Source organism: Monodelphis domestica, chromosome 8, assembly GCF_027887165.1.
Source record: "Monodelphis domestica isolate mMonDom1 chromosome 8, mMonDom1.pri, whole genome shotgun sequence".
Classification (NCBI taxonomy): domain Eukaryota; kingdom Metazoa; phylum Chordata; class Mammalia; order Didelphimorphia; family Didelphidae; genus Monodelphis; species Monodelphis domestica.
In genome coordinates this window covers 21,178,103-21,192,425 of record NC_077234.1, presented here as the reverse complement: position 1 = coordinate 21,192,425, position 14,323 = coordinate 21,178,103, and the positions used below count along the sequence as shown (strand labels likewise).

At 47.6% G+C, this 14,323-nt stretch overlaps 1 protein-coding gene across 1 annotated transcript in view; it reads left to right on the top strand.

Annotated features, from left to right (window-relative positions):
• Window positions 1-2,406: 2,406 nt before the first annotated feature.
• The window catches only part of LOC103103965 (caspase recruitment domain-containing protein 8-like), a 56,124-nt gene continuing 44,207 nt past the window's right edge, over window positions 2,407-14,323 (top strand). Inside the window, exon 1 of the mRNA XM_007502476.3 lies at window positions 2,407-2,632. Within this exon, the coding sequence (XP_007502538.2) occupies window positions 2,580-2,632 (53 nt within the window). The 5' untranslated portion in view covers window positions 2,407-2,579. The remainder of the gene's footprint in view (window positions 2,633-14,323) is intronic.

Below are 14,323 nucleotides of genomic sequence, written 5' to 3'. Positions count from 1 at the left end.
TATACATGAATAATATATGCAAATAACATATACAAATAACATATAAAATAATAGTACATATAAATATATAAACATATACATAATCAATTTATATGTATTATGCCTTGCATAATATTAATCAGTTCTTTCTCTGGAGAAGAACTTTATAGTTTTTCTTCACATTGTGTGACTGTTGCAGTATAGAATGAATGTTCTCTTGATTTTGCTCATGTCACTCTTCATCATTGTATGTAGGTTATTTCATGGTTCTGTGTGTGTGTTTCAACCCTGCCTTCCAGTTTAGAAGGAATCCTGTGTATTGATTGGTTCCAAGTGGTCCTTCCTGATTTTCGTCTTAGGCTCCATCTACCGGGCCACCTAACTGCCTACATTCTTTTTGTTTAGGTCATTTGGGATGGTTGATCTCTTAAATAAAGAACAAGTCTGCACAACATGAACATTATTTGGTAACTTTAACTCATTGTCATCCTTAGAAATCTCCCTCATCATACAGTCTCATGATATCATTTTTTCCCTGTGTTTTCCTTGTGATTTGTTTGTCCCTTTGCTGTCATCACACCTAGACCAGACCCGCTGGGCACCTTTCTTTAGGCTATGATTTGCTAGACGTGTGGAACCATAGAGGCTGATAAGGGTTTTGTGCTCAAAAGAGAAATCCTGCAGGGAGTGAAGGCCCAAGACAAAAGGCACTAATTTTATGAAAAAGTTCTTTGACCAAGCTGGAGCCACAAAGGCCTTTTCCCACTTACTTCCTGGTTTCTGTTCTTATTTCAAGTATTGTGAGCTCTTTAGGTAAAAGAGTAACTGATCAGATAGGCAGGAATCAAACAAAATAGGAATCCAGCCATTCTCTAATTCCCATCTCTCAGGGATGGAAATGGAATATTATATAACTTTTTCTTCCTCTTAACGGTTTTTCGGGTTTCCACAGTTCTGATTGAGTAAGCCCCGTTACTGTTGAGGGCACTCCAACCGCAGCAGCACATCCCTTTTTCAATACTTGAAAATATTCCCTCTGTTAGGGTGACAAGACTCTCCCAGAAAAGAGAGGGGAAGAAGAATCCCTTCACCAGCTCTCCCTATTTCCCTCTCTCTCCTTCCATTCCCATTGTTCCCCCTCTCAAAGCCTATTATGATCTGTATGCCCATATTGCAGTTAATGCTTGGCTATTATTCCAAAGGGGTTATTAAGTAAAGGCACTTGCCTTTACTTGCCTTTACTTAATATACATACAAACATACCCATTTTATTGATGCAGCCATTTGCTGAGTAGTGAGGAGGGCTCTGAAGATCATGCTAAGCTCTCTGGGCTGTATGCACAGTGCCTGAGATGTGGGCAGAAGTTGCCCATTTCATGGGACAATATAAGTAAGTAAGGAAGGAAGGTCCTAAGAAATCAGTGAACGGCAGAACTGGAAGGGACGTTGCCTGAGCACTTTCATTTTAAAATGAGGAAACAACTTGGGAGAGCGCTGCCTTACCGCCCTGCCTTACCTCTAGTCACAACTAGCACAGAAGCAAGACTGCCCGTGCCTCCTTGAGCCCAGACCAGTGCTCTTTGAACTACAAAAAGTCATTGAATTAATTTCAACTGAAGTCATGCCTCCTTGGAAATTGGCATAATGGAAAAAGGACTGAGAATGTGCTCAGAGGCTCTGAGTTTGAATCCCTGGGCTTCTGTTTTCTCAGTTGAAGAGCACCTTTCCCTGGGATATACGGGGTGACAAGGTCGAGCAGAGACTGCTGGGCTTAGACTCAGAAAGATGTGGGTTCCAGTTCTGCAAGATCTGACCGTGTCCACTTGGGCCACTAAACCACCTCAGTGCCTCAGGTCACGTACAAGCCAGTAAACCGAAAAACAGGTACCATACATCATTGGTCCCAAAGAGTCCAACCTGCTCGTTTTATGGAGAAGGAAACTAAGAGAATTTAGCTACTAGTCCAGGGACAGGCAATCACCCGGGGCGGAGGTAGAGTTTGAACTCAGATCTCCCTGGCTGTGCTTGGAAGGGGATGACATCACATCACAGATAAAAACAAAGTCAGATGGCCAGACCTGGCCCCTCCAGGCACCAAAAGTGCCTCTGATTGTGTTCCTAATGAGGAGCTACCAGGGGAGCCTTGCATTAGAAAACCCCGCTTTGTTGGTGGTGGAAGACCTGGAGCTTCGAGGTCTTGCTTCTCCCCCAACTGGCGATGTATAAAAGTCGCACGCCGCGGGTTTCTCTTCGTATTTAGGGGTGCGCAGTTGGCAGGAGCTTCCGTTCCGGTCCGGAGCTCCTCGCGGTTGCAGATGGCCGCCCTAGCCCTCGCCCCCCCGCCCCCCTCGTCTTTTCATTCCCTCCTTCCTCCCCCCTTCAACTCCCTCCTCCCCCCTCCCTTTCCTGCGCTCCGCGGCGCATTTCCCCCTCCCGCCGCCTGCGGACGGACGCGGCGCGCTCTGCTCCGCCGTCTCTCTGGCTACGCTTTCCCGAGCCGCCCCCCTCCCCCGTCTCTTCCCCCTCCGGGGGGTGCCCGCAGCCCCCGACTGCATTCTGTAAGGACCCACGCTGCCAGCCCGCCTCCTCCCGTAGCGATCATGAGCAGCAGCCTGAGCAGCCAGGAGAGCGAGGGGCCAGAGGAGGATAGCAGGTGAGGCGCGCGCAGGCACGGAGGAAGCACGTCCGTAGGGGCACGCGGGGAGGGGGGGAGTTGCCGGGGAGATCAGAGGAGGGGCCCGGCGTGGCCGCCGGGGGGGACGCTTTGTGCACGCATTTGGGGTGGGCGGCTCAGGGCGCCCGCCCTGCGTGGTGAGGGGCGCCCTGGGCTTGCTAAGGGCTGCATTCGGATCCCCACCTCTTTTCCTTCGCTTTCCCCCTCCTCAGGCCTTGGACTGGCGCTCGCCTTGGCTCCCATGGCCGAGGGAGGGAAGGAGTTGGCGGGGAGGGGGTCGGAGGTGGGCGGAGGCGCTCGGCATCCTCCTCTCTTCCCTCCCTCCTTTCCTTATGCCACCCCCTCCTCCTCTTCTCTCCCCCACCTCCTCTTGTACCCCTTTCTCCTCAGGTCCCCCATTCTCCTCTCCCGCTTTCCCTTCTTCAACTCGCTCCCCACCCCCACCCCCGGGCCTAAGGGGGCGAGGGCCGGGTGATTTAGCTGCTGGATTCCCCTGGGATCTGGAGGCGGGGCTCTGGGAGGGACCTGGCCCTGGCGGGGAGACTTTGTTTACCTTGTCCCTTTTCTCCTCCGCCATTGGTGCGGGGGTTCCTACCCACTTTCGTACTGTGGACCGGGCGGGAGAATTAAAGGGAGCGTGCTGGGGCCCTAGACCACGGCCGAGGTGAGGGGCCAGGATAGAGACTGAGGCCCTCGAACTGGCTCCTGGTACCCCGGCAGGACCGTGCCCTCATCCCCGCATTCGCTATCCCCATCTTCACCCCCCCCCCCCCGAGGAATCGGGCTCCCTAGTCAGCTCAGTCCTGAGCTCCCTAGCGACCTCACTTTAGCTGGAGGGATTCCCCCTCTGCTCGTGGGGCGCCCTTGATTGTGGCCCAAACTCTTACAGTCCATTTGCACAAACTCCCCCTGGGGTTTCAGTTTTCCTTCTCCTTTTCCTGAGGCTTCACCAGGTTTACTCTGATAAGATGGAAACTTAAAGATAAGTGTCTTCCCCGAGAGAGCTGGTGTTTCTGGCTGACTCAGGGCTTTCTGTCACTAACAGCGTTTTGACTTGAAATCAGCTTCCCGCTTTCTCCGATGCAGAGCATTTCTAAACGGGGAAATTATTTGACACTGAAAACCACTAACCCACCTAGAGCCTAAACTTGTGGAGGGCAGGGACTGTTCATCTTTTTGTCCTTGAGCACCCAACACCTCACTTACATGCTTATTGAATGGAATTAAAGTGCTTGGTCCCCTCCCTCTTCCAAACTTCTCCGTCCTGGCTTGGACTTGTGGATAGCTACTGTTTTAAGGAAGCCCATGACCAGTCAACAATCCAAAGCACTTATTAATTGATTATTTTGTACAAAGCTGTGCTGAGCAGAGACGGGATGGTGCTTCTTAATGTAATTGTATTCTGGTCCCCTTGGACAGTCTGGTGAAGCCTAGAGACCTCTTCCCAGAATCACATCTTTAAATGTATAAAATTAAATATGTAGGATTAGGAAGGAAACCAATGACATTGAAACATAGCTATCTTCTTTTTTATTTTCAAGCCCATAGGACTCCAGGTTAAGGAACTAAGTTAGAAGGATCTGTTCTGATCTACCTGCATGGATAAGGTCACTCAGTTTGGCACCTTTATCCTTCCTTCCTTCCTTCCTTCCTTCCTTCCTTCCTTCCTTCCTTCCTTCCTTCCTTCCTTCCTTCCTTCCTTCCTTCCTTCCTTCCTTCCTTCCTTCCTTCCTTCCTTCCTTCCTTCCTTCCTTCCTTCCTTCCTTCCTTCCTTCCTTCCTTCCTTCTCTCCCTCCCTCCCTCCCTCCCTCCCTCCTTCCTTTCCCTTCCCTCCCTCCCTCCCTCCTTCCCTCCCTTCCTTCCTTCCCTCCTTCCTTCCCTCCCTCCCTCCCTTCCTCCCTCCCATCTTAGGATCAATACTGTGTATTGGTTCCAAAGCAGAAGATTGGTAAAGGCTAAGCAATGAAGCTTAAGTGATATGCCCAGGGTGACACAGCTAGGCAGTATCTGAGGCTAGATCTGAACCCAGGACCTCTCATCTCTAGGCCTGGCTATCAATCCACTGAACCACCTACCTGCTCCCACACCCATCTTTTTCAAAGTGTTTTGGCACCTGGGGTGAGGATTTAACTAGTTTCAAAGGGTGTTGTGACTGGACTCTGGATGACTCAGTACCATACTTGTTGTTTCCTTGAGGACTGAGTCTTTTCTGAATCTTGTCTCTCCTCCCAGGGGCTAGCACACAATGGAGCACCTGCTATGGTTCAGAGGTTCAGGGACTGCCCAGAGTCTCAGAGCCAGCCAGTGTCCGAGGCTGCCTTTTGGAGTGGCGCTTCTCCTGTGCACTACCTACCTAGCTGCTTGCATGCTTTTCCAAAGATCTTCTGACTTTCCCCAAGTAATATGTGTGTACATGTATATAGGATGATGACTTTAGAGCTGGAAGGCATGGTAAAGGCCATCTTGCTCCCACCCTCATTTAATAGATGAGGAAATTGAGATTTTGAATGTCCAGGGTTTCCCAAAGATAATTTGAGGTGGGATTTGAACTCAAGTCTGTCTGATTTTAAGGCCAGCACAACCTTCAGCACAGTGTGTGTTCTTTAATAACAGGAGTTTTATTTTTGCCTAGAACTACTCATGACATACACTAGGTGCTTAATCCATGCTGATTGATTGAATAACTGTTGAACTGAACGCCTGCAGAATAGACCCGCCTTATATATTCTTTTCTCCCGCTTATTCTTGGCGGGTAGCTTCTCTTGAGACATTCATCCCATCCATTGCAGAAATCCTGAAAAAGGCACCTTCAGTAGCCAAGAATCTTCACTGTCCTAGTCAGATCCTGCCACCAATCTAGTAACTGACTAGCCAGAGGCGGGAACAGCCGAGCTCCTTTAGCAGCTGGATTCTCATTGGAGGATTGGCTCTCTTTGTCTCCTCCCTAAAGAGCTTCTGCCTTTGTGGTTCAGATGCTAATCTGCCAGTGGAAGGAGCCCTGGAAGCAGCCGCGCTTTGCCTCGTGGGAGGAGACTGTGCTCCAGGCTAATCAGGGTTTTCACTGTAACAACATACACAGACTTGAAAGGAGAGTATTTCTGTGTCTGATAGTGACTAGTCAGGCTGTCATGAGCAGCTTTTACTAAGTATCCACTCGGAGCCTGAGCTCCGGGAGCCGTGGAACAGCCCTGAAACAGTTCCTGCCCTCCAGGAGATTACATTCTAATTGGGGAGATAAGATAGTAAGAGCTGGGCTTGGAGGGCAGATAAAGAGAGCCCCCAAGGGCATCAAAGGGGCGGGGCTTAAAAAGGGGCAGACTGTGCGGTGCAAGTTCTAGAAAATGTAAAACAGGCCCCCTTGGTCCCATCTACTGTTTACCAAAGCGCAGGCTGGCCCTGGGGAGAGTTTGGTGGTCTGGGGGCTACTCTCCGTTGCCACTGTTTGTTCGGAATTTCCCAGGATCCACACTTGAGGACAAAGGCTAGGCATCGTTTTGTCCTTGTACCCTTGTTGTTGCTGAGTTGTTTCAGTTGTGCCAGATTCTTCAGGACCCCATTTGGGGTTTCCTCCCCCCCCCCCAGTTTTGGCAATTTTTATTTAATTAATTAATTTAGAATATTTTCCCATGGTTACAAGATTCTCTGCTGGGTTTTGCATGTTTCATTGATCAAGACCTTTGGGTTTTTCTTGGCAAAGAACCAGGAATGTTTTGCTGTTTCTTTTTCCAGGACACGGAGGCAAACAGGGTTAAGTGACTTGCCCAGGGTCACACAGCTAGTGTCTGAGGCCTAATTTGAACTCAAGAAGATGAATCCCCCTGACCCTAGCTAGGCCCAGTGGCTCTATACATTGTCCTTGTATCCTTAATAAATCCTTGTTGAGTTGAATTTCTTTGCCTCCCCCCCCCCCCCCATCATAAATTAAGGGAGCTGATTCAAACATTGACTTTAATGAAGGGGATGTTTATAGCCCCCAGCAACTTTTTCCTCTTGGGACCTGGACCCTTTCCATCCATCCCTAGTTATGGAGGTTATTTGCAAACTGATGCAAGATATTATCTTTGGAAAACAAAGAAGGCACTTGAGGCTTTGCTGAGCTAAACTTGGTGGCAGGTTTATGCCTGGAAGGCATCTCCTCAACCTTCACGACTTGTGAAGGACCTGAGAAGCCATCTAGTCTAACCTCTTCATTTTATGAATGAGGAAACTGAGTCCTGTTGAAGAGATGTGATTTGTTAGGGTCACAAAGGATTTCACTGGCAAAGCCTCCACTGGAACCCACTTTCTTTTCCCTGTAATGGGCTTGGCGGTGAATGACTAGAAGCCAGAAAATACTGAATGAATTTACAGGACAAACTAGAGAAAAACCACATTTTTCAGATCAAGATTTTTTTTTGGAAAGAAACAGATGCTTTTGTTGTACAAATTGACTTGAGTGACTTTTATACACAAATAGAGGAAATCCTGAGTTTACTCAGGTCCCTTGTACACAAGTGGGAGCTGTGCCTCCCCCAGAGGAGGCTGGTGCTGGGACTTTCTCTCCTTTCCTTTCCCTCCCTCTGGCTACTGTGGACCCAGATGTCTCAGAACTCCTCCTTCCCCTCCCTTCACCCCCTTTTACTCTCTCCTGCGAAGCTGGCCTGCCTGACAGTGACAAGGGGGAGAAGCGGGGAATAATCAGAACATCTCCTTTTTCCCTTGGCTTTACTTCTGTTTCCCTTCCTTTCTAGAGTTTGGGGGAGCATCTCCAGCCCCTCAAAAGGGAGTGATGGGTGAGGTAGATTGAAAAGTAGCATAAGGAGAGGGTAGCTATGGCTAGTCTTGGAGCAAGATGGGGCTGGAGTCAGGAAGACCTGGGTTCAGATGTGATCTCACACACTAGCTCTGTGATCACAGCCAGTTAACCTCTGCCTGCCTCAGTTTCCTCAGTTGTAAAAGGGATATAACAATAGTATCTACCTCCTAGAGTTGTGAGGATGGAATGAAATTATATATATATATAATATATTTTATTATACACCACATATTATTCTATATAATACATTGTTATAGTATTTGTTATATAATTGTATAATATATTTTAATGATCAATATGTTAATATAATATACTTACATATTATATGTAATATTTACAATATACAAATAATGTAATATAACAACATAATATAGTATATATACATAATATATATGAATATAGCAATATGATATATATTATATACTAAAATAATATGTTTATCTCTATGCACACACACATCATACATACACATACATATTTTACTTAGCACAGCACCTAGTACTTGGCAGGTATTTAATTTTTAAATATAATTTTATTTTTAAATACTTTTCCACAATTAAATGATTCATCATCCCCTTGTAAAAGTTAAATTATATCTCTAATAGTAAAAATATTATATTTTATGAGGTTTATTAAGGATTATTAGAAATCAAGGATACAAAATAAAAACCTCGTGCCCATGGCTGATTAGCCAATTCAGAATCCCCAGATTAGTTTACCACTAACTTCCTACATCATTGCAATGGCAGAGAAGAGTGTGGGAGGTATTACTGCCAGTTAAATACCAATTGTGATTTTGCCAACCTGGGGACTCAAGTGAGATTATAGGGAATTCTGGGAAATACCAAGGACTTCTGGGTAATGAAGTCTGGGGTTCAAAATCTCCATTTTCACACTCTCCCCTCTTCCCTCCCCCCTCGCAGAGCTGACAAGCCATTCCCCTGGGTTATACATCTATTATCACTCACAACCCATTTCCATTGTATTCATTTCTGTAACAGAGTTGTCTTTAAAAACTTGGTGGGTATGTAATAAGTGCTCATTCTCTTCTCTTCCCACTGGATTCAGGGAGCTTCACCCCGGTAGGACACTCAGCCTCTCTTCCTGTTAGTACCAGACGGGTTCTCCGCCTGGCTGGCAAACAATCCCAGGATGCACCTTGGAAGTACTGGGCACCCGGGTTCAGGGAGGACCTGGGTAAAATGGGGAGGGTCGAGCGGAGGACCATCGGGATGCTGAAGATCCCTGGCTTGGGAGGTGTGATCGTTGTACTGAGTGTATTTGTAGGGCTGTCATGCGGACCAGGGGTCGGTCCAGCCCTGTTTGGCCCCAGGGAATGGTGGGTAGATGCTGCCATCTTAGATCAGGCTGCACTGGAGATGGCCGCAGGTAGAACAGGCTGCCTGGGGGTGTGGGGGAGGGGACGGCACCTCGTGCAGGTCCTCAGACAAAGGCTGAGTCACCACTTGGCCCCCTGTTTTGTAGTAGCTGTTCCTTTGGGGTACAGTTTGGGCTCGAAGGCCCCTAAATGCCTTCAGATTTGCCGTTTTGTCATTCTGAGGCTGTAGAATTCATCGAGCCCGGGGTCCTCCCCTAGACGGCTCTCTCCTCCAGGGTCCTGGTCATCAGGCTCTGAAGCCCCCTCCGACCAGCATTCACAGGGGCTTCCGTGGCCCTCACTTCCTCATTTAAGGTTTGAATCGTTGCAGGCACTAGGAAGATTACTCAGAGCAGCAGATGTGGTGGCCGGAAGCAGTACCGTGTGGTAGAGAAACCTCAAAGGAGGTGGCAGTCAGGGCACTCCGGTCTAGTCCTAGCCTGGCCCCGGCTAGATAATGATCCCCTCATCCTAAATTCATGCTCTTCCTCTGGCCTCCGCTTTACTTCTCCCTGGCTGCCTCGTCCTCTACATGTAACAAACACATTAAGCATGATGCCTTTGGAGCTGGGAGCCATCTCACAGGCCATGGAGGCCAGCACCCCCATTTATCAGATGGAGAAACCTAGGCACAGAGAGGAAGTCAGGTGATCTGCCCAGGATCTCCATCCGCCACATTGACAATCATGCTACCTCATTGAGAATTTCTCATTTTCAAAATGAAAGTGTTCTACCCTGGTGGGAAAGAAAACTCTGCTGATTTTTGATTCTGAGCAGCTAGGGGACAGATGACAGCCTCGACATGTGAAACCGACAGTCAGCAGCCAAACAATCATGACTTTGGCTTTCCAGACACAGGAGAGGATTTTAAAAGCCAACAACCCAACAACCTTTTATTTTGAATGTGAAAACCAAAAAAAGGGACATGTTCATAGACAGCATTGAAACTATCAGTCTGTTTCAGGTCACCTGCCTTTTTCTGTCTTTTTCTCTCTCCCTCCCTCTCTCCCTTCCCTCCTTCCTTCTCTCCCTCCCTCTCTCCCTTCTCTCCCTTCCTCCCTCCCTCCTTCCTTCCTAACCTCCCTCCCTCCCTTCTTCCCTCCCTCTCTCCCTCCCTTCCTTCTCATCTCTCCTTTTTCTCCTTTTCTCTTTCATCATCCCTTTCCTCCCTCCCCTTACTCATCAACTTCCTTCCTTCCTTCCTTCCTTCCTTCCTTCCTTCCTTCCTTCCTTCCTTCCTTCCTTCCTTCCTTCCTTCCTTCCTTCCTTCCTTCCTTCCTTCCTTCCTCCCTCCCTCCCTCCCTCCCTCCCTCCCTCCCTCCCTCCCTCCCTCCCTCTCTCTTTACTTTCTGTTTTAGAAACAAATCTAAGACAAAAAGGCAAGAGCTAAGCAAACAGGGTTAATCTGTTCAGGGTTCCACAAGTAGGAAGTTTCCTCCTGACTTCAGGCCCTGTATTTTATCCAGTGAGCAACCTAGCTGGCTCCCTGCCTTTTACTTTCAAAACTGCCCTGCTTGTCTGGGCTTCTTTCTTTTCTTTCCAGAAGTGTCCACCCCTCTTTCTTCCACCACTGGATTGTGCTACATTTCAGAGATTTAGAGAATCTTTGCTTTTATTATGATCTTCCTCCTTCAAATCCCCTGCCATGCTTATATAATTATTACAAAATATAATTCTAGCTCTCTGTCCTTTAAGTAAATGTTTTGTTTTCCTTATCCCTTCTCTAAACTCAAAAAAACTGGCCCCACTGCTTAGTGGCCCCCCTTTTTTTTTTGGGCAAATCCCCTTCCTCCATCTGCACCCTCCCACTAAAAACCTAAAGAAAGAAAGAGAAAGAGAAAACACTTGTAACAACCAGAAAAACTGGTGTCCATCATCTGTTAGGACATTCGTGTGGGAGCCCTACATTTTGGCTATGGTGTCCCTGGGACTTTTCCAAGTTAGAAACAAAACATTTATTACTTCCTGTTTTTGTCTTTCTATCCCACTTCATTTCTGAGGGGGAAAAAACCATTCCCATCCCCAGATTGAAACCCCGTCATAAAGAAAAATAATTTCATAAGAAGCACCCACTCAGGCCACCAACTGTATGTTTGCATTTAATATTCTGCCCCAGTAGCCCTGGCTTCTCTGCTGTGAGGAGGGGATTGGGTTTCTCCATCTGTACTGAAGCAGGTTTTGAGCTGACCTGCTTTGTAGTGATGCATTAATAACTGTTTCTTGTTCCTTTTGAAACAAAAAGGTTATTCAGTTACATTTGTTGCATAAGGTAGTTAGAGGCCAACAGGACAAGACGGGACAGGCTGGCACAGCCAGTCCATTTGCTTTTGTCACTTTAGCTTCTTGTCATTACATCTGGCACTTCAAGATGTTCAACCCACGAGCTGTTGATTAAGGTGGAAATTGCGTGTCAAAGATGAAGACATTAGAACTGAACATGAGTTCTTAGAGTGATCCAGATCTACTGAGTGCAGTTCCAGGTTGTCCAGACTCTAGGACCATGGCTCGAGTTGGTGGTGTGCTCCCCAAGTGTGTAGACTGTTGAGTGCTTTGTGTGTTCGTGAGCTCGAATGATCTCTTGGGAGCTGGGGGAGTGCCACGTGGGGGAGCCGAGCCAGCTGCCAGGGTGAGGAAAAAAGCACTGAGGAGGAAATGGGAGCTTGTCCAGAATCCTAGAGGAGTCCTGGATAATAATGGGTTGGCAATCTCCCAGGGCTTCATCCCTGACCTCTTTGTGGATGACTCCCAGCTCTGTAGGTCTCAGCCCAATTTCTTTCCTGATCCCTTGGCCAGCACCTCTAACTTGTCTCCCTGAGATATTCCACCAACATCTCACATGCTCAAAATGGAAGCCCTCATCATCTCCCAAGCCACCTCCCTTTCTGGATCTTTCCTGTTTCTCTCTCTCTCCCTTCCTCCCTCTCTCTCTCCCTTCCTCCCTCCCTCCTCTCTCTCTCTCTCTTTCTCTCTAATTGATTTATTTAATTAGTTAATTTAGAATATTTTCCCATGCTTACAAGACTCATGTTCTTTCCCTCCTCTCCTCCCACCCCCTCCTGGAGCTGATGAGCAGCTCCACTGGGTTTTACATGTGTCATTGATCAAGACCCATTTCCATATTATTTTCCTGTTTCTCTTAATGGATCTCCATCCTTCCAGTCACCCATGTGGGAAAGATTGATCTCAGGGTCATCTCTGAACTTCTCTTCTTCCTCTGCTCCCTAATTCTGGCCATTTACTAAGTTGCCTAGTAAATTGTACAGCAGTAATATTATCTTTTGGGCAGCTAGGTGACACCATGGATAAAGTGCTGACCTTGTAGTCAGGACCTGAATTCAAATGTGGCCTCCAATATGTACTAGCTGTGTGACCCTGGGTAAGTCACTTTACTTTGTTTGCCTCAGTTTCCTTGTCTGTCAAATGAGCTAGAGAAGGAAATGGCAAACCGCTGCAATATCTTTGCCAAGAAAACCCCAAATGGGGTCACAGAGAGTCGGACACAACTCATTGACTAAACAACAATGCAGAATTCGTAGGTCCTTCAAAGTTGGATGTCTTAAGATGTTATTATTATATACATTATTTTCCTGCTTCTGCTCAATTCTCCCTGCTCTCAGTTCATCCAAGTATATTGTTTGCCAAGTTTGTACAGATGGCACTGTTCATCAGTGCTGCACACAAAGTCCTAGACTTCCTCCTCAAGCACTGCTTGGAACCCCTTCTGGGGTCTGATACAGTGGGAAATCCTCTATATTGCTCCAGTCTTTTCTCTTTTTAGCCCTGTTTGACCCTTTGTGACCCTATATGGGGTTTTCTTGGTGAAGATCCTGAGGTGGTTTGCTGTTTCCTTCTCCATCTCATTTGACAGAAGAGGAAATCGAGGCAAACAGGGTGAAGTGACTTTCCCAGGGTCACATAGCCAGTGAGTGTCTTAGGCCAGATTCAAACTCAGGAAGATGAGTCTTCTTGACTCCAGGTTCCATTTTATCCACCTGGCTGCCCTAAATACCTTTAAAATTCTGTGATTCTTGAAGGGCAGCTGGGTGGCTCAATGGATCGAGAGCTAGGCCCAGGGTTCTGAGTTCAAACGTGGCCTCAGATACTTCCTAGCTATGTGACCCTGTGCAAGTCACTTCACCCCCATTGCCTAGCCCTTACCGATCTTCTGCCTTGGAACCAATGCATAGTATTGATTCTAAGAAGGAAGGTAAGGGTTAAAAAAAATTCTGTGTTCTCCCTTTAAGTTCCATTTTAGATGTCATTTCCCCGTGAAGCCTCCTCTTTAAGCTCCCCAGCTTAAGTGGCCCCTCTCCTAGAATATCTTCATTGTTCCCTACTGATTCTCTCTTGGGTACAAATCACACTGGACCATTTATTTATTACAGCTCGAGACTGGTAGATATCTGGGAGATCCCTGAGTTCATTCTGATTTCCCACCAACCATCTCTGAGTCAGCAGAGTGACCTCTTCTGGTCACCACCAGCATCCTTATTGTAGTTTTCCTACTCTTTGATTTATTAGATGAGAGTTTATTGGCCTCTTGCTTCACATCAGTGAGCCAGTCAGCATTTATTAAGCACCGACTCCATACCGAACATGGAGGATCCAGAGGAGCATCCTCAAGGCACTCCCTCTAAAGGCAGAGAGACATTATGCAGACAGCCACATAGAAACAAGCTATTAAGAGGCCAGCTAGGAAATAAGCAAGAGAAGAGCCATCAGAAGAAAGAGGAATCAAGAAAGACCTTCAGCATACTGAGGGGATGCTGTGATTGGCTCTATCCTCTAAGAAGATCATTGCCAGCTGGACAGAAGAGGGACCGGAGACAGGAGAGACTCGTGGCCAGCATTCCAACTGACAGGCTGTGGCAGTCATCCAGGCATGAGCTGCTGAGGGGACTGCGTTAGGGGGATGTCAGTGTCAGAAGAGAGGAGGAGGTGTAGTCGAGAAACGCTGCAAAATTAAAATCAATGGTCCTTGGCAACCCATTGGCTATGGAGTGTGAGAGGGAAGATGAGAAGTCGAGGATGGCACTTTGGTGGCAGGGCTGGGTGGCTGGGTGGATTGGGGTGCCCTGACTATAGAAAGGGAAGTACGAGAAGGAAGGAGGGTTTGGGGAGAAAGAGCTTCGTGTTGGACGAGTCGTGTTTAATGGGCTTGTGGGATAGCAGTGCCACATGGAAATCTGAGACTGGGGTCAGTGGGCAGGTTAGGGTTGAATGGAGAGATCCATTGGAGAATCATTAGAACTGAGACTATCCTTGAGTCCATGGGAGTGGCTGAAAGCCGCCATATTGGAGAAAAAGAAGAGGAGGGAGCCCAGGATTCGAAGACTTCACCTAGATGAAGATACAGCAAAGGGGACCAAAGAGGGGCTAGTGGATAGGTAGGGGGAGAAGCAGGAGGGAAGGTGTCCTGAAAACCTAGAGAGAAGAGGGTGAGGGAAGACCAGTGCCAAAGGCTTCAGAGAGGTCAAGAAGGAGGAGCATTTGGCAA